General features: G+C 45.7%; 1 protein-coding gene across 26 annotated transcripts in view; it reads left to right on the plus strand.

Moving 5' to 3' along the window:
* Tenm4 (teneurin transmembrane protein 4) overlaps nt 1-21,151 on the plus strand; it is a 739,850-nt gene that overhangs the window by 540,369 nt on the left and 178,330 nt on the right. For all 26 annotated transcript variants that reach the window (NM_001310762.1, XM_006507806.4, XM_030242547.1 and 23 more), the window contains one exon: nt 17,737-17,913. In NM_001310762.1, the coding sequence (NP_001297691.1) occupies nt 17,737-17,913 (177 nt within the window). The remainder of the gene's footprint in view (nt 1-17,736; nt 17,914-21,151) is intronic.

Here is a 21,151-nt window from a genome sequence, read left to right on the forward strand (position 1 = left end):
AGCACAGCACATTTCTGTCGTTCTAGAAAAGTCCCCCTGTCTTCATGGTCAGCTCCCTTCCCCGCTCTCAGATCTCTGGAAGCCCCCCTTCCCTTCTCAGTCCAGGCACTATTTGTGAAAAGTATGGTAAAGATGGCATTAATTTACAGCTTTAAAATCAGTAATTACCTAAAATAATGCCCCAGCTCTAAGTGTTGAAGTGCTGAGAAAACATTAAGGTATGCTTTAGTATCTCCAGCTCCTGGAGCAGCAGAGACTTGTCTATGGAGGTGCAGTTCCTCTGGCACTGTCTGTCTGTCTGTCACTTGGTTTGGTTTGGTTTCTGTTTATCATCAGCCAGAACTTTACCCAGTAGCCTGGCTGGCTAGCTCGGAAGTTCCAAGGACCCGCTCATTTCCACGCTCGCAAGTGCTAGGATTACAAGTGTGTACCGTGAATGGATTTTTTTTTCTTTTTTTGAAACATGAGTTCTAAGGATGGGACTCTGAGAGTCTCTTGGAGTTTCTGTGTGCTGTCCCTGACTTTCCTTAGGTGCAGCAGCCACCGCTTTAGGATAGCAGGGTCTTTTCACAGGTTGATATTCTTTATCTCACAGGTCATTCTCGTGGTGTATGTGTTCCCCAGCATCACACAACTCTCTTCCTTGTCAGGGTCACTAGCTCTATTACATTCCTGCCATGACAACAACTGCCATCCTCATTTGTTGTATATATGTCACTTTCATGATATTCTCATGTCCCTGCTGTTTCCTTCTTCCTGCCTCCATAATGGGATTGCTGGGTAATCAGTTACAGACAGGTCGGTGCTATAGGATAGGACTGAATCCAGGGCCCCACTCGGGTATCCAGTTTCCTCACTGTTGGTAAACATGGAGATTTGTGTGAAATCTTGGGTCACTGATATCAGTGAAAAATGTAGGTCACAGGTGACTCTGAGACCCAAAGTAGATAGCAGATCTTCATTCTAGAGGGTTCTATGTGCCACCTATTCTCCCTCTCTCTTTGTTTTCAAGACTTTCATCCAAGCCAGGCATGGATATATACTATATACATGGTAGTATAGTATATACCTATATCCATACCCATACAAATACATATACATATACACATACATATACATACATATAGTATATCTCACATATATAGTATACTACTATAATCCCTGTAACCAGGAGGCTGGTGTAAGACAGTGAGTTTAAAAGCAGCCTGAGCTACATAGCCAGACATTGTCTCAACAAACTCAAATTAAAAACATCTCTACTTAAATGTCATTATTCAAGGAAGAGTTTGACACTCACACTAGGCCAGCAACTTAGTTATATGTCTTCCTGTAGCCTGTGGTCATGTCCACAGTCACATCTAAATTACTGTGACACTGAATGGTGACTCAATCTCCCCCACTGGGCTGCATGCACCATGGAGGGACAAACTGTTCCCATCAAGCTGGGCTGTCAACACAACCTCTTATGTCCAGGTCCAGCATGTGTCTGGCCAGTTTCTTGGCAGAAAGATAGAAGGAAAAACACTGAGGCTAGAACCAGCAGACACCACATGGGGTGGGAGGGACAAAGAAGGAAAGACTAGAGGTTCCAAAGCTTTTCATACATCTAAGACCCAAAGTCTAGATCCCATGAGAGTGAAAAATGCCTGCTGGAAATGGGGATGGGGGAGGGACCAGAAGAGTGAGGACCAGAGGTGGCTCTGTGGGACCTGCGGGATCCATGCCTTAGTCTGTTCCTGGTTACTGTGCAATTTTATGCAGAAACCCTGCTCTTGATGAACCTCTTTCTCCCGACCTGCGGATGCAGTTAGCAAGCTATTCTGGGGATAAAGTGACTTGCTGGCACATAGTACTTACTTGTAATAGCAAGGACAGTCTGTCTCCTGTCACCATAGCAGACAGGACACATTGAATCTATGGGCAATGCAGCTCCTGAGTATGGAAATGTCCCAAGGAAGACAGACTCAAGTTTATGGGTACATTCACTTTTAATAACAGCAACCCAGACAATCAAGCCACGTGGAGAGGCAACATGGCAATGGTGAGCAGGAGGCAGCCATAGCTGCATCTCAGGATGCTCCTGCAAACCCCCACCCCCACCCCAATGAATGCAGAAAAGCTGTGGTCTTACAGATTTCTAGAGTTCTTAGAAAGAATTTTTCCTTCAGTCTTGTTTTTGTTCCAGAGTCGCTACTGTGTGGTCACATAATTTAAGTCCACTTAAACGGGAGAGACTGGTCTCATTGGTGGCCTTTCTTTCACTTTGTGGCATCTGTAATGGTAAAGTCAGTCCTATCAGGGTGTCACATAGGATGCTGGACAGGGCTTGGAAGGAGAGATCAGCTGCTCTTCACTCGGGCAGCAGAGAAGAATGAGGGAGAGAGGGGAGCAGTGGTTGTAAGCACACTGCTTTTCTTCCACTCTGTTTTCTTATCTCAGTAAAACAGGAAGGCCATATACAGTCTTCCCTTCTAAGGACAGCAATACAATCTTCCAGTCAAAGTGGACTTCTGGTCCATTGGACCTGCATCCCAGGACCCTGCTTTTAAAGTTTTAAAGTCAGTATTGATTTCTTTCCTTCCTTCCTTCCTTCCTTCCTTCCTTCCTTCCTCCCTCCCTCCCTCCCTCCCTCCCTCCCCCCCCTCTCTCTCTCCATGTGGTGTGTGTGTGTGTGTGTGTGTGTGTGTGTGTGTGTGTGTGTGTGTGTTTGAGGGGGTATGCACACATATGTATAGGTATGTGAGCACATGGAGGCCAGAAGACAGCCTTATTCTTCCTCAGGCACCATCCATCTTTTTTTGAGATAGCATTTCTCACTGGTCTAGGACTCATCAAAGAGACTAGGTTGGTACCCAGCAAGCTGGAGCTGCCCATCTCCATCTGCTCAGTGCTGAAATGACAAGAGGTAGCTGCCTGGAGTTTGGTTTGGTTTGGGTTTTTGGTTGGTTGGTTGGTTGGTTTGTGTGTGTGTGTGTGTGTGTGTGTGTGTGTGTGTGTGTGTGGTGTGGTGTGTGTGTGGTGTGTGTGTGTGTGTGTGTGTGTGTGTGTGTGTGTGTGTGTGTGTGTGAGTTCTAGGAATCAAACTCCAAAAACTTGTGCTTCCAAGCAAGCACTTTGATGAGTCATCTCCCAGCCTTTCTCTTTGGTAATTTAGCAGTTGATATCTAAGAGGTGTTTTGAGCCATGGATGAGATAGCATCTGTGAAAAGTCTAGTCTAGCCCAAGGCACCCCAGGGCTTTGAGGGCATTCAGATCTCACTCTCCTGCAGCTGGGTGTCCAGAAACTTAAGCCTCTCCGGTTCCATACCCTAGGACTGTCTCTGGCTTTTGGTAATCTGGGATTAGTAAGCTGGTCATCCAACACTCAGTGAGGAGTAGCACTGACCCATCCGCTTCACTGCATCCTCCTGGGCTGTGATCGACAGAGCTGGATGTGCTGTTTAATGTCATGAGTCATCCAGGGGTTTCTAGAGAGCCAGATGTGCTAGACACTCCTGGCAACAGGGGGTGGCTGTTGATGCTCTTGTACTAGACTTTGAACCTCATCTCTGTGGGACCACCCACCCCTCCACCCAGGAGACACTAATCCATTCCAGTCAGGAAGTTCAGCTAAAACTTCCAGAAGAGGTGGAGCTTGCTAATCAAGGGAGACATTGAGAGAGAAGATATAAATGGATTTCTGGAGGGAGGCAGGGGATGGCCGGCCGATAGAAACATCAGCCATTTGTGGAGGGGGGTGTTGACGTGTTCTTTTCTGTGTTTACCTTGCTGGGCCTCAATCTCTTACACCAAAGGACTCTGGGTATAAAAGTCAAGGTGACTGCTGGTGAATCCCATTGACCGCCCCAGTGGAGGAGAAGCCAACTAGGCAAATGCATCATCAGCCTTGCCTTTGTGAGAGGCCTGTCAGGTGATCACCTTCTACAGCATTCCTTGCCCAAGTATAGTTAGCAGAGACATTTGCTGAGGTGGAAATAAAGTGGTTAAATCACTCATTCAACTGTGACAGTCAGTAGTCTGGAGAGTTGGGTCTAGAAAACAGGACTCATAACTCCATAGAGTTCACTTCTGAGGACACCCCCAATGCCTCACTCCTGAGTACACAGACCACAAGGAACAGTTGCCTTCCTGTGTGGGGATTTCTCATAAGCCATTCCCAGACACCTCAGAGTGTTGAGCCTGATGAGACAGCCAGCAGCAGTGCTCAGGAGCTGTGAGTACACCACGTGACCACACGGCTGGAGGTACAGCTCCTAATGATGCTTGTGGGTTTTGCGTTTGACCTTCTCAACAATCCCAACCAGTCACGAGCTAGGCACCGGTTTATCGTCACTTCCAATTTTCAGAGGGAAATGAGTCCTACCTACCTTGCTAAGGGAGGGAGACGGCTGGTGCTCTTTTCCCAGGCTGCCATCTTCCATCTGGTGTCTGGACTTGGCTGAGGGTGGGAGGACTTGGGCTCTCTCATCTCACCTGAGCTGTATAGAGGGGACTTCCTGGAAGAAGAGAAGAGCTGCATTTATTATGGAATGAGCCAGAGTGAGTCTGTGTGTCGTAGGGAAGGTGGTTTGAAGGCATGCTTTATAACCTCAGTTTTTCAGAATTGAGCAAATCGGGGTATGAGGGCAGGAGCGCTGGGAGCTGTTGGGAGGCCATGAGACTGACCCACCACAAGTTCAGCACTGAGGACTCTGACCCTGTTGCTTCCCAAGCTTAGCATCACCAAAACCACCTTCTCCTATGAAGAAAGGTCTTCCTGTTAGTATATGGCAGGAGGCTGAATCTTGATGCCCCTTTATCAGAGTGAAGGTTTTGTTCACAGCCTCCGGGGAAGTAGGGGAAGGGGAACAAATGCCAGGATCATTCATTGTGTTCTGGTCCCCATGCTATCACACGTCCCTAATGTTATCCATCCATTGGATAACATTTCCATAGGATGCTACAGTCAAACCTTCCATGGGAGGCTGCAGTGAGGCCCTGCTCCTCTGTTCTGTGTGTCTCAGTCAGTGTGTGTCTCTTTATGGGTGCACACAGTTGCATACAACTGTGCGTGCAGCAAGAATGTTAAGAGGAGACAGAATGTAAGAGGGGACAGGCCTTCAGTGAAAATTTGGGAGTAAATACCATTTTCCTTTTCTGACAACTGCAGAGTCTCCTTTGCCATCTAGTGTCTCCTAACTAGCCTCTAAGGCATAAGATCTACTGAGTCCATCAGTGTTTGCACAGGCACCTAAATGTGTGGGTCTGAGACCCTGTTGACAGTTTCACATGGAAAATTTTCTGTCCATCTGTGTACTAAACATAGACTGTATCACATTAGAATATCTGAGTGCTTTCATTTCATTAACCGCTAAGCAATGTGATAATGACTGTTTTCAATAAAATTTAAAGAACCCTCATGAAATTTAATCTGTACAAGCAGCCAGAGGACAGGTTTTGATCATGTTGATTGATGCAGGGGAGAGTAACCAAGGGTCAGAGTGGTTGCATGACTAACCTGCTGTTGCCCAACTAGTAAAGGGCAGAGCTGGGGGCCTGGCTCTGTCCACGGTGCCACTGCACCGAGCATGAATCTGGCAGGGAAGAGGGAAAGGAAGTACAAATGTATACCATAAGGGCAGTGCTGGGGAGAAGTGCAAAGCAACAGGTAAGCGCCAGGGAAGAGGTCCCATTTGCCTGGAAAAAGCCTCAAGGGAAGGGATGATATTGGAAGTAAGCCTTAAAAAAATAGTCAAATTGTTGGGTGATGGTGGCAATGCAGGCCTCTAATCGAAACAGTTGGGAGGCAGAGGCAGGTGGATCTCTGTGAGTTTGAGGCCAGCCTGATCTACAAAATACATAGAAAAACCTTGTCTTGGAAAACCAAAAGAAGAAGCGGGCGAAGAGTCGTCTAAAAGTTGATAAGGTAGTAGGCATTCCAGGCAAAGACCAAAAGCATGAATTTTGGCTGGACGGGTATGCTGAGGGACATGGAATCGACACAAAGCAGGGAGACTCCTTTATGCAGGGAGAAGCAACAGAGCTTATCAGACATGATATTACACATGCATTGAAAGCCCTCCTAAAACCCAATCTTTCTGAAGAGTGCCCGTTCTCAGGGAACTATGGCCAGCAAAAGTTGAGCAATTAAAGTTCATATAATGAAAGGACGAACCCATTTTCCCACCACCTTTATCATTTCCAGATACTACATGCTTGGGGAACTCTGTGGGGTTTGTTCATTTATTCATCCATTTTTAATTTTTGCTTTTTAAGACAGGGTCACAGGTAGCACAGGCTGGCCAGGAATTTTCTGTGTCTAGACACTGACATGGCATTGGGCTGGGCTTAAAGCCAGCAGCTGTGGTTCTAACCATCGCAGTCATCTTCACTTTCCTGGTCATCATCCTTATGATGCCTGCACTTGCCTCAAATTCCCTAATCAAAGACGGAACCAAACACAGGGATCAGTGTGTTCAGAGAACAACAGGACCTCACATCTGTCGAATTCACAGAAGGGGACAGGAAGGCAAGAAACCAGGAAGATCCCAAGGGTGGGAATGCCTGGGGGCAGGAGCCCGGAGAGTCTCAGGATAAGAGAGGACATCAAAGGCTGTCCTGTGAGGTTTCTCAGCCCTCATTCACAAACGTTCCCCCTTGCAAAGAAACACCACAAGTCGATAATCTGTGTGGCAGCATCCAGGGCAAGTTGTCTGACCTCATTGCTGTCAAAAGCAAATGTTCCAGTGGGAAAAGCCCTCTACTAATAATAGGTGCCCAAATTAAAACTCCTCAAGAGATGGTGGGGACCACTTCCTAATTGACGTTGATCATAGGAAAAGCAAAGGAGAAGTCACGTGGTTCATGTGCCTGAGGAAATCAGGACATGGAAGCATCATTCCTGGGGACCCAACTAAAGCATATCGTCCGGGAGACATGGACGTGAAACATAGCAACAGCCATCTTCTCTCTAGGCACCAGGACTAGCCAACCCCATTGTTTTAATTCCACCACATTGGATATTTGCTGAAGGTGTAGGATGGGTGTCCATAGAGTGACAGGCAGTAGCTTGCATGCAGTCTTGCTTTAGGTAGATTCGCAATCAAGTGTTGCAGCTCGGATGCATTAGTGCAGAGAGGAATCTATCCTAGGAGATGTTGAAAGCAGCCTCTCACCCCCTGAGGAAATGACAAGCGGTTTCCCAGACTTCAATGCTGCCCAGAGGGCAAGGCTGCCCGCCCCCAGCTGAGTGGTGTGAATAGGCAGGCTGTCCCTGGGTTTCTCTGATCCCAAGGTCATTAGTGAAGCCTTGACCATAAGGCACAGACAGGCCCTCACCAGGCTTCAGCATGTTCTCTCTGTAGGGTAACTCACTGCCTGCTTGTTCCCTCAGCAGTGGTCTTATGAAGCCACTTTTGTTCGAATTGAGATTAAATAAGGGAGGGGGGCTGTCTGGGCTGTGCTTCCGTGGCAACAGCGAGAGCAGAGCTGAGGGCCCAGAGTCCCTGGGGCTCTGTCTGAGGCCATGGCAATGCTTTAGTAAATGGTGCAATTGTAAACAATTAGGAGCCTGCTTTCTTAGAGCTACAGAATTTAATTAATAACTGTGTCTAGCTCTGCTTTGAGACACCTATAAATGGGTTCTATACAACACCATTCTATAAACCGGGTTATAACAATATCTGCCTTTAAAAGGGTTGTTTAAGTGACATGTGGAAGTGACTTCTCCAATATTATACCATGCACAAGAGAACAGTTCTCACAAGGGAGAGCTGCTATTATTTTAATAACAATCCTTACAATATCTGTGTCCGCCCTGCTTCACATCTCTGGTGCTGTCTGGGAGGGGAAACAGCAGGTTTCTCAGCCTTGGTGGGCTTACTGCCCATACTTTGGCACCAGGCTGGACTCCTTCTATTTGGGAAGTGCAGCCTGGTGGCACAACAAGATCTAAGGATGACTCTCCGTCTCCCACAGGATTTCTTTGTGACTTCTGGGCACAGTTTTTTGTTTTTTTGTTTTTGTTTTTGTTTTGTTTTTTTCTAATAGAGCTCAAAGCTATAATCTGAAGATGTGCATTTGGGTCTTGCATCCAGATCCTCCCACAAATGCACTGGCCGAGGCTGAGTCTCCTCAGCTGTTCTTTGAAGGAGCTAGTAGGTCTCTGAAGCAAAACACTCAGTATAGCAACCTTCCCCACTTTTAAACAAGATCTCAGACCTCTTAACTCCCGAAGTCCACATAGATCCTTATTTTACTTCTTCATCACGAACCCTGATGTACCGCAAAAACAGTCAGGATGATGTTAGCAACACTGAAGTATACACCACACCCACCTAACTACCATCTACCTACTTGAAGGTAGGTACAGGTGCCTTGGCATAGATGGTGCCACCTTATGTATAAGGAAACTATAGCTGCAGAAAGGGAAGTTATGAAGCTAGCACATCATCCCTAGAGAAGCAGCCACAGAGGCCAGGCTGGCCACAGCCATACATCATTGACATTGCTCCACTGTACAGTCAGCAGTTTTGACAGCTGACAAGGACAAGCCAGATGACGAGTCTGAGGCAGGATGGAAGGGGGAAGAGAGCAGGCCAGTCCCTAGTCTAGGAAAGCATGGAAGAGGGCTCAGTTGAGCCTGATGGGGAGGAGATTTCCTAGCCCATTGCTGCAGTAAGAATCCTGTGCAAATTAAGTTTCCCTGCTTCCTTTTCTCTTTAGCTTGCCTCCACCAGCTCTCTGTGCCTTCCAATTAAATGGGCATCCATATTGACCCTGGGCGCACATGTTTGCCACACAAAAGTGGCCTTCTCCCCTGTTCTACACAGTGGGGGGGGGGATGTCCCATGATGCAACAGTCCATTCTGTAGAAGAAGTGCATTTGTGAATGAGGGACTGTAGCCCTGATTGCTGCAGTCATGTTCTAGTGGGAGGCAGGAGGAAGCGCAGTATATTTACTTGATTTAAAATTAGCCCCACGTAGCCACCGGTGGGATCCTGTCAGGCTGCTTTATAGCGATTCTACCCTTAAAAGCTGTTTTATCTGTTGGACAAATAACTCTCATTCCGTGCCCAGAGTCTGTCAACTCATGGGAACAAGAGAGTGCCTGCATCTTAAAGGGACCCACAGATGGTGTGACAGGGAGTCATGAGGAATATGGAGAAAGAAAGAAAAACAGGACTGGCAACAGAACTGGCTTAATTTCTCAGTAAGTGCAGGAGCTAAGGGCAGCAAGGCATCCAGAGGCAGAGGTTATGACAGCTGTCATTTATCAAGCTCCTACTGTGTGCTAGGCACTGCTCTGAGACAATTCCATGTGTTCTCTCATTTGATCCTTTGGGATGGGTGTTGTAAGTAAGCTTCATTTTGAAGAGAGGAAGCTGAGAATGAGTGAGGCTGAGACCTTTTGCCCAAACTCAGGAGACCAGTAAATGAGCATGCTCTGTGCCTTGGGCAGACTGCACTCTGCTCGTGACTACAATCTAACATGCATGCCATTTTGATCATGAAAGTCAGCATAAAAAAGAAAGCCCCTTGAAGTGTCCCAAAGAGCAACTCTAGCTGTGCTTGCAGCAAAGCTTTGTGTTGGATTCCTTTTTTTTTTTTTTTTAATGTTAGCCACTGTAACTCATCAGAAGGGCAATAACTGAGAGCCTGCACTTTGAAACTAAGATCTGGACTCAAATGCAGCTCCATCACTTACCTGTGTGTCTTTGGAGATCACAGAGCCTTCTGAGCTTCCGTCACCTTTAGTCCCATCTTGCCTAGGACCTCTCTTCATATGTAAAACAGCACTAACACGCGTTTGGAAACCACAGAACAAAATGCATCCACAAGCCTAACAGTGATTCAAGCATGGTGTCCTCTTAATCTATTTCTTTGTTGATTTTTCATATGCATATACAGAAATGCGTACAGAAGCACAGTCAGGAGAAAAAAAATGCAGTTTTATGCCCCATTCCCTTCCCCAACACTACATCCCAAAGACCTTCATTGTGGCTATCATAGATGTTTGCATAGGGGTTCCCATGGATACAGTGCCTGTACCTTAGCCAGTGTCCTGTGTCCGGTGCCCAGGTTGCTTTCTGGTACTTCACCTGCTACATTGCCACACTCCTCTCTGTGTCACTGGTAGCGTTATAGAAGCAGGGATATGAAGTGAAAAATGAAAAGTTGCTGTTCTTGTGGGATCTTACCTTTTCGTCATTGTTGGTGCTGATGCAAAAGATCAGTAAGGACTAGTTTATTCTGAGCCAAAGCTGGTGAGCCTGGCCTGGGAATAGACTCAGATGGCTCTGGTGACATGTTCCATTCTAGATGCAGTTAAAGGGAATCTTTATAGCCACCAAACAAAAGGAAGTCATACTTCAGTGCGTTGGCCAGACACTTTGGTGAGGACAGCAGATTGGTTACAGCCACGCGTGGTAATTTGTAGAGGCCTCAGCTGCTCTCTGGTAACTTCGCTTCGGTGTTGGTGGAAGCCAGTGGTCTGGTTAACAGGCTATATTCCAAAGATTTACCTGACAGATGAAAGAGCAAATCGCTCACAGCAGCTAGTAATGGCTATTAGGGAGACTAAAGTCAGCCCAACGTAATTATAGCTCTAGATCTGCAACATTCCAACTCTCCCCAGTCATGGAGTTCTGTTCAGCTGAGCTAAAGAACCTTTAGTACACTCTGGCCTTTTCAGGGACTCTTGCTTTGTCCTGAGATTGTCATTTTTCCCCATCCTTGGAAGTCTGAACACCAGTGACTTTATTTTAACAAACAAAAAAGTCCTAAATCTGAATACTAAAACGGAAAAATCAGGTGGCCAATCACGTGACCATGGTTCCTACTTTTGAGATTTAAAATGCTACTTAGTAAGCCTGGAGAGATGACTCAGATGTCAAGAACACTGGCCACTTCTCCAGAGGTCTGAGGTTGCATTCCCAGCACCCACGTTAAAGCTCACAACTGTCTGTAACTCCAGTTGCAGGGCATCCGATGCCTTTTCCTGGCCTCTGGTGGCACAAGGCCTGCGAGCGATGCACAGACCCATATGCAGCCAAACTACCCAAATGCTACTTGGACCAGCAGTTCCTCAAAGTTATAACCCTCTCTACTCCCTCCCCAGCATACATGCAAGTGGGTGTCTACACAGAGTTGCGAGCCTCCCCCCTACCTCGTGACAGCAGAAACTCCCCTCTCCTAGGCTGGCTTAATGGCTTTGTTAATTGCCTTTCCTGTGTTGGGTGCTAGGGTGCCTTCAGTGAGTCTGAACATCAATGGAGCCTTTTTTTTTTTTCAAATGTCAGGACAAAACTTGCACTTTCTGAGCCATCGCTCATGTCTCACTGGGCAGGAAAAGGCGACAGGAAAATGTCAGCCCCAGGATCAGATGGACCAGAGCTGGGGCGATTGAACTTTCCCACCCTGGCTTTTGGCTTTCAGAAGTCATTAACATTTCAATGTGGGTGATCCTGTGAACCCTGCTACTTCTGCACAGCCTCTCTCTGAACTCTTCAAGCATCTTGTCACCTTTTCATTGAATTACAAGTAGTCTAATGGGAAAACCACACTTCTTATCTAGGTCACCCTTGGTATACTTGAACAGGGATTTGCACCTTAGTTATAAATACACAGTGCAGGGTATAATTTACATAATCCTGCAGTGTGCATTGGTGGGTGGTTCCTCTTCATTCTTCAAAGAATGAAGAGTACAATAAACGATTTATGTTATTTGAATGGTCTCCTCTATCCCTAGTGGGCTGGGAGAACCATTTATATTTTTGGCTTTTATTATTATTGTTAACCCATGATCTCTACTTTCAGAACATTTGACCAAACAGTGTTCACCACTTGATACCGCTTCAAAGGCGGGTTACTGTAGGACAGAGATGAGTGGCCTCATAAACCCCCAGCCTCCAATTCACATTTCAGTCTTTATTTTGTGGGTAGCTTTATGTTGCTTCTTTTTTCTTCAACTGAAAGTGAGACATAGAAAGAAGAAGAGCTTGAAGCTTGTTCACCCTTAAGCCAGCTCTGCTGTCTGGTCTTGGTAGCTCACCATAACTTCTTTCAGTAACTCAAAGGTCACTTTAGCCCAGCTTTCATTTCAGTACCATTATATACGTTCTTCACTAATGCTGCCCAGACCACCGTTTACACAAGCGTGAGACTGGATGATATCTATAATGTGTTGGCCATGGGCCACTCTTTCGAAGGATACTGTTGTTACCTGAATGACTGTCAGGAATCAGGTGGTGACTGAAGCTTATGGATTCCAAAGACCAAATTCCTCACTGAGCATGTGTGTGTGTGCACGCGTGTGTAAGTCTATCTGTCTGTCTGTCTGTCTGTCTCTGTGCATGTGTCTGTGTCTTTGTGTCTGTCTGTCTGTCTGTGTCTTTGTGTGTATCTGGTGTGTGTCTGTGTGTCTGTGTTTGTGTGTCCCTTGAAGAGAACACAGACTATCTCTCTTCTTCTCTCTTCCCCAAGTCTTCACCCAAGACCGTAAAACTCACCAGGCAGTACAGTGATGGAGCTAAGCACTTCTTAGCATGACTTCTATTTGGAGCACCAGACATCAGGCTAAAGATCCTATTCATTTTGGCTTCAAGATACTATTGCTGACTGGTCCTTTGCTTCCTCTAATCTCATGTCTGTAATTCTTGCCTTCCAAAGACCGCAATGGATTTTACTAGCATGCACTAGTCATGCATGATAATGGGCTTCATCATGACATTTGCATGCATGCATGTATATAATACACTTTGATCACATTTGCCCTCCACTGTTCTTAAGTGCCCCCCCAACTCCTACTCTTCACTTTCCTTTTTCTAGCTAGTTCCCCTTTAACTTTCATGTCCTTTCCCCCACTAATTTGTAACCCAGACAGTTTGATTATTAGTCTTGCATACACATAGGTGAGAGGTTACTTACAGGAGTGTGAACATCTTACCAGAGGCTACACCACAGCAGAAAATGTTTCTCTCTCCACCAGTAGCCACCAATTGTCTATAAATCTTCAGGGTAGGGTGGAGCCCTTAAAGCCACCCCCCAGCACCCTCCCTTCATGTCAGGGTATCAATCAGTTCCATCCTGTGCAGGCAATCACAGTAGCTGTTGAGTGCAAGAGTACAAAGGCCATGTCATACCCAGGAGAAAGCATTCTACAATATTCCAACCAGTCCTCCAGCTCCTGGGTTCTTGTCTTCTGAGCCTTGGAGAGAGTGATAAAGATGTCTCCTGTATAGCTGGGCATTTAACAGTCACTTATTCCCAGCACTCTGGCTAGATAATGAGTCTCTGCAGTTAATTCTATGCACTGTTTAAAGAAGTGTCTCTAACGAAAGCTGCCAGCAGTGCTAATCTACAAGGGTTGTCATAATTGTTCAGAAGGCAATTTGACAGGCACGTCATGTCCATTTAGCAAGGCAGCAGTAGTACTTTCCCAACCCAGGCCTATGTCCTCTCTGGCCCCGGGCCTCTTATGAGATTTACGGTGCAGATACGAATTCCCTCCTGACTATGGGAATTCCAGTCAGAAAGTGGTTGGTTACCCCTCGAACAGACTTGCTACTATTGCATCAGTGGGTACCTCTTGCCTGTTAGGTTGGTAGCAAAGTATCAGCAAGGTATTTCTCAGCTCCATCTGGATGGCGTTGATCCTTTTCCCTATCACCATAGTCCTCCATTGTCACTTCAGGGTGGCCTGGGGAGTTTCTGAGGGAATACATCACAAGTGGTTTTAAGTGGAGCTTTGCTTTCAGAGGGGCCTTTTCCACAGGTCACGGAGACTACCTGTCACTCTCGCAGCTATGTGAGCCGCTCCAAGGAGGCAGAGCAGAAAGAATGAGATGTCAACATTTAACTATATACTTCCAGCCCCTTCCCCAACTGTAAACTGCCTTACCCTATTAACTTCCCCTGGGACCCTGGACTTGGGAATCAGATTCATCTCTGAGACTCTAACCCCACCCCGCCAACCAAATACTGTCCTAGCAGGGTTTTTTGGGTTTTTTTGTTTTTGTTTTGTTTTATTTTGTTTTGTTTTTTTAAGGAAAGGCTTGCTTTTGTATTTTCTTAAAATTAAGAGAGAGCTCTGACAATAAAAATGTTTCTTTTCACAGAGCTGGGAACATTCTATTCATTCTGGAATTAGTTAATTCTTGTGACCTTTTAACAAGACAGCACTTGGCACTCTTAGATAAGATAATTGACTCTAATGGGGGAAGATGCGCTGCTCATTTAATGGTGTACATCTGAGTTGTGTGTAGTTCAAGGAAGTTCTCCATTACCTTCGGAGTTGCCAATATATAGATTAAAACAGTAGGAAGGTAAGTAGAGATGTGAGCTAATTCAACCTAGGAAACAGTGGCTTCGCTCCTTGAAGGCCGACTAACTGTTTTCTATCGCCATCATCACTCAGAAGTGGAAAGCAGGCTAAAGCACAGTACTGCTGACTAAAAAGTTGCTCAGTCAGTGGGAGCTGCTATTATCAACCAGTCTAATGTCTGGGAAAATACAGTACTTATGTGCACTTGGCAAAGTACCTTGGCACATAGTATCCCACTGATAATATGGTATGCTAAGTCTCAGTGTCAAGGGCTTAAGTCAAGGGCTCCATTGACTTGGTATATAGCACCCTCTGATATAGCACCCCTCTGACATGATACTGCTCTCGCATGCTCCTCTGACACTTATCCCTCTGACATGGTATACACCTCTGATATAGCATCCCTCTGACATGATACTACTCTCGCATGTTCCTCTGACAGTACCACTTATAACTACCCCCACTGGCATGGTCTATATCTCTGATACAGGGCCCCTCCGCTATGGTATTCCTCTGATATGGTATACTGCTTCTACAGTACCCCTGTTGGCACAGTACACACCTCTGGTACAGTACTCTCTGGCACAGTACCACCCCACTGTTTCAGTACTAAAAGCACTGGTGGAATATGTGTCTGCATTTCTCAGAGAAGACTACTGCAGCTAGGAAACAGAAATTAGTGTTCAGAATCTTTTCTTACCTCTGGTCCCACATCACAGACACCAAAGCAAAGCAAAAGGTCACTTTCTCACTATCACAAAAACACAACCTCCAGGCTGAAGCAGCCATGACCCCATGTCCCCATGTCCCCAGCTTGATTTGAATATGTCCTGGAGTCACAGAATATGCTGCGTTTGCCAGGTGCCTTTACCATGTTTCGTGGCCTAAAAAGACTGTTGTAGGTCCTCAAATCCACCACCTGTGAACTTATCCATAACACAACAACCTGTTTCTCAGCATCCTGTGGGAGAGTCCTAGTTCCATCTGCAGACGTGAAGCCCTTGGAGACTGTCTGATGTGCAGGCAGGGGCGTCTTCATATGTCAGCCTGGTGCCTTGTGAGATAGAACGGATAAGAGGAGGCAGCAGACGCAGGGTGTGAGCTTTCAGGTCTGGGCAGATGTGAGTTCTAGATCAGCCTCTGCTTCTTCTTGTCCACTGAACTTTGTACATGTCAGTTGCTCCCTTACCTTCAAGTAATCATCTACAACATCTGGCGACAAAAAATTTACCTTTTTTTAGGGTTGTTATGAAAGCCAAAGTATACATTGTTCTGATAGTTTTGACACAGTATGTAGCACATAGTAAAACATCTCAATCCTTGTCTTATAAATATCAGAATTTTAACTAACTTCCTAGTTTTCTTATTAATCTATACTAACACCTGATACTTTTTAACCCTCTCAAAATTGTGTCTAGTGGGTTGACATGAGAATTAGAAAGAATGCATTCATATTACCAGATATACACAGTAGGTAGTAAGTCTAATGCCATAGACCTTCCTATCTCTGTAGATTGGCCCTGCCTTCCTTTGAGCCTCTTCAGGCACCCCCTCCTCTACACCAGGACCTTCTGTGTAGACATCCCAATCCATCTGTCTTCACTCTTGACCATGTACTCTGGCTGTCTGAATCAATACTAACTCTCTAGAGTATGCCACAGAGAGCCTCTAAAAAATAGGATCATCAAGGAGAGGAAGGGGTACTGTGCAGAGCATGGTGTGGGATCCAGGAAGATGAGTGCTGGCTACATGTGGGAGAACCAGGCCACATCCTGGATGTGGCGAATGCAGACCACTGAACAGGTTCAAGTCTTGTTTCATTTTGGAGAGGATTTGGGGGTTGGGTTGGGTTTTGGGGTGTATGTGTGTGTGTAATGTGGCACTGTGTGAGTGCCAGCACATGAATGCCACAAGACTCAAGTGGACATCAGAGGACAATTTTTAGGGGTTTGTTCTCTCCTCCCGCTTTGTTAAGCAGAGTTTCTTTAGTTGCGTTTGCCACCATGCACACCCCCAGCACATAGTGAGCAGCTTTTGATAACGTAAGGGACTGAACTCAGGGCATCAGGTTTATGTGACAGGTGCTTTGCTTTACTGAGTCATCTTTGTGGCCCTTGTTTTTTGTTTTTGTGAATGGGGTCTCACCAAAACGGAACAGACTGGCTTGCTAGCTTTATAGATCCCACAGCCTGCCTCCTCGGCCTCCCCCCCTGCTGGGGTTACAGATGTGTGCCACCATGCCCGCATCAAGAGCTCAGTATTGATTTCCAAAGTGAAGTCCAGAGAGCAGTCACGCACCGATTACAAATCCTTGTGGAAACAGCATTCACGGCTTGAATGCACACTGTATACTTCACACAGCGTTCCCTCTTTGCTATCTCGTGGCACAAAATAAAGATGTGCAGAATGTCGCCCTCCCACCCCAGCCCTGTATCACCTGCTTCCCTCACAGTGTTATGACTGTCTTTCATATCCTTCCGACACTCAGTACAATGTAAAGCCAAAGGTAGTATGTCAAATGCATTCTTCGGCAGGTTATGGTTTTTCTTCCAGAAAAGAAAAAAAAAGATAAAAATCTTCCTCAGTCTATTTATGATCAATGCTATTGTGTTGTATGGCTAGATCCTACCTAGCTTCTTCTCAATGGACCAGTTTATGAAATTTCACTATTAAAATAATGTTGTAGTGAGTAACCTTGTAGGTACATCGTTTATTAGATATGTGAGTATATCTGGAGGAGAAGTTTCCAGAATTGGGACCTTGAAGTCTTAGGGTAAAGGGTGAATATATTTTCAATTTTATGGCTTTTTATTACAGACTCATATGTGCTCACACCAGCAAAGTGTGCGGGCACCTGCCTCCCCTCCTCTGCCAACACAGTATATTTTCAGCCCTTTTTATCTTTGCCAAACCATATGTGAAAACTAATATTTCAGAGTTTGACTTAGATTTCTTTCACAGTGAGTGATGTTAAGAGCCTTTTTGTATGATTAAGGGCCTTTGGTATTTCCTATTCTGTAACCTGTCTGTTCATATCCTAGGCCCATTTTTCTACCGCACTGTTAGACTTTACTCATTTGTAGGTATTATTCTTACATTAAGGAAATAATCCTTTGTGTCATACAAATTATAGTTCTCCTTCCTAGATTGTTATTTGTCTTTTAAACAAAAAAGGTCAAGACCTCCTGAAACTGTGATTTTTCCTGATCATCCCTAACATCACCAGACTGTGAACCCCTCGAGGCAAGGTCCAAAACCTTGATTATCACTGTGTCTCGAGCCCTCTGGCAGGGCCTGGTACTCTAAGAGATCTCTGTGGTTGAACTGAACTGAGGGTCTGTGTTCCCCACCCCAGACCCCCTCTCCTTGTGGCTTGGGAGTTCCATTTCCACCTCCAGCAGAAACAGATGACTTTTTCCATTGCTCACTACAGCCATGCACCTGTTTGGCCTAAACTGGCACCTGCAGCCGATGGAGGGGCAGATGCAGATGTATGAGATCACGGAGGACACAGCCAGCAGCTGGCCTGTGCCAACGGACGTCTCCCTGTATCCCTCAGGGGGCACTGGCTTAGAGACCCCTGACAGGAAAGGCAAAGGAGCCGCAGAAGGTAGGGTTGCTGCGTTGTCCGTGTTGTGAGTCCTCTGTGTCTGCCTTTGAACGGAGGAGGCCTCCACCATGCACGCATCTGTGCCTGACTCACAGCTCATGCTTCTTCCATCCTCCACACCCCATGCCGGCTGCAGTCCACCTGTGTCTTCATCCCAGATCCGGGTCAGCGGGACCCATGGTGCTCTGCCGCATCTCATTTCATGCCTTCGAGGATGCTTTCAGGGCATTCACATGGCCAGCCAGCCATCTTTGTATGGGGTCAGGGGGAGCACTTCTGGGAAACCCTGTGGGATCAAGAGGCACGCGTGGGAGTGGGACATGGTAGGGGATGGTGTGTCCCAGGTGAAAGACTCTTAGACTGCATGTTTCGATGGAAACATTTCAGATGATTGCCGACCCAGTGACCAAGTCACTAGTATCTCTGACCCAGCTTCCTCATCTGCAGTAGTAACAACAATTACTGTGTACTCACAGTGTTTGCATCAGAACTTACTACCATCATTTCACCACACACTTTACCCTCACAACCCTGTGAAATGGGTATAATTAGCTATGTCCATTCTAGATGCAAACACAAATGATCACATGAAGTGACTTGACCCAGAGGATGTCAGAACTGAGTATATGAACTCAGGTCTGGGACCTCAGGGCTCTCACAACCCCCCTCCCCATTAGTTTCCCCACTTGATCTATCCCCATGGTGACAGGGCCTCAAAGGTGATACAGATGTGAAATTCAGTTGCACAATGAGGCAAAGCCATTTCCATCCATCCATGATAGAAATGGTGGTGACATTCTGTGTTTGGCCTTCTTAAGTGGGAATCCATGGACCCAGATTTTGAACATCTCAATGGTCTTTATTCATAGATATAACTTCCCTCACTGTCATCCAAGAATGGTTCAGGCTCACCAAAATTGGAACGATGTAGCATATTGGAGTGGGGGTTGGGTTGGGGGGCACTGGTGAAATCAGGAACTGCTGACTGTGATCTCAGCTTAAGCAAACCACCACACACACTCCCCCCTCCCCCACCCCCAGCCAATCATTCTAGGCTGTACTTTCACTTCCTGTGGCTCAATCAGAAAGCACTGAGCTGTGGGTTCTCTATAGGGTGCATTGCCATTTGCAAGTCCTACAGGTGAAACTTGTACAAGAAAGATTCACTATAGGGCAACCTGGCACTCTTCAGGGATCTGACAAAAGTGGCACTATCCATGGGTCCTGCTAATGGCTTGCAATACTCACACCAGTACATATTGTCTAGTGCCATCAGTGAAGACCCATAGAGGAACATCTGTCTTTAGATCAGCCTGTGAAAACACACTTAAACCATCTTTATCCTTAGAGGAATTGGCAAAGGATCTCCTGTAACACAGTGTATTTTCTTCCCACCATGAATCTCAAACGGACATTCCTTCAGCGGAGTTAAGTCTATCTGAAATCTTGCACTCTAATGAAATTAGTTTGTGGGTTGTTTGGGTTCTGTTTAGTTTTTCCGGAGGAGGAGGGGGTGCAGATAAGAGACAACACAAAAATTACACTGCCTTATTGGCTTATTTTAATTGGGGAATTTTTGCTTAAAGGGATTATCGGTTATTACTGATGCAAATGGAAATCCTGTTGCTAAGCCCCTTAAATGGAGGGCGGTACTGGAAAGCAGTCAGCACCAGAAATGATTGCTGAGCCTGAAAAGCAGAGGAGGAAGCTTCCTATAGTCTCTGGGAGACCACATTGTTCCCCCCACCTTTCCACCCCAATCAAACCAATGTCTGCTCAGTTTCTGTTTTTAATTGTGATGATAAAACTCTGCTTCCTTAGACTTTATCTCAGTAGTGAAATTCTTAACCCGACTGTGAGGGCACATTTCTGGCCCCTTCTGATGGTATCAGGGGAAAGAATTGATTACAGAATTAAGATTAGCATCCCTACATCATGATCATGGGAAAAGCAATATGATGTGATTACGAGAGAAAAAAAAGGTAGTGGTGGGCTTGAATGTGCCTTGGAGACACACTGCCCAAATGTGGTTCTCAACCCAGCCTTGCATTTCTTGTGTTAACTCATTCTAGTTACTTCTTCTGTTTGGCCTTAGTTTCCTCATCTGTAAAACAAGGATGATAGTGGCTTCCTTGAGAGTACAGCAGGGAGGAGCCACTTGTAGACAGTGGTCGTCAGTCCAGCCAAGACCTCTCATCTTGTCTACCTAGTCCAGGAGCATTCCACTTCAGAGCCAAAGATCCTAGAGATTTATACTCATTAACATTTACCCTCATGGGTCTTCCTAAGGTTTGGGGTATTTGAAAAATATTTTAAAGTATGCTTTTTAAGTTATAAAAATTAGATAGATGATAATCCCAGTACTGTGTCTCTCGTGTCTGTGAGAATAACATTAAACTATAATTGTTGCCCTATTTTTCAAAATGGCTGTAACAATTCCAGGCTCATTATGGGACAGAAACCAAATGTGGCAGCTTCCTGAAGCAACACCCCACGACCTTGTGCTCGCATTAATGGGGAAGGAGGAATGGCTACATAAGCAAGCCTTTCTGATGGTTGACTTGGCGGGCTAGGGATAGCGCTTTCTTTTTGCAATGGAATAAGAATTGCTTATCAGTTTGAACCATACAAATTGCTGCACACAGGCTCAGCTGGGCTCTCCAAAATGGAACAGCTTATTTTGATAGCCAAATAAATTTCAAACAGTTGCTAAGGAAACTAAGGGATTCTTTGTGCAATCTATTGCATTGAGAATAACAAAAAGAAAAAAAAATAGGTAAGGGGATTGTCAGTTGATTAGAAATTTAGAACCTGGATAGATGGATCTGCTCAGGAGAGTGGAGACTGTGATTGGGATGCAGGGCAATTCCAGTTCTTCCAAATCTCCCACATTTGATGGAGCCATCCAGCCATTTCAGCAATTCATTGAGAGATTTCTTTTATGGGCGTGATTGCATACTTGCACAGCGTTGCTCTAGGAAGCCTGAATCTAAATTTACAAAGATAAAGATGGCTATCAATGGAATCTGTGCTGTGAAACTGAATCATGCTGTTGGAAGGGGTAGGGTCTAAACTAAGCTTCTTGTACCATTTGGTGAGGCCTAGAGGTATCTAGTAGAGCTATGGTATGCTTCTCGTGACTGTCTTTAGACCCTAGCTACTCTGAGTCCTGTTTAAAGCTTCCTAATGAATAAAAATGACCAACTTCCAAACCCTGACATTCCACAAAGTTCTTAAC

Source organism: Mus musculus, chromosome 7, assembly GCF_000001635.26.
Source record: "Mus musculus strain C57BL/6J chromosome 7, GRCm38.p6 C57BL/6J".
Taxonomy (NCBI): Eukaryota; Metazoa; Chordata; class Mammalia; order Rodentia; family Muridae; genus Mus; species Mus musculus.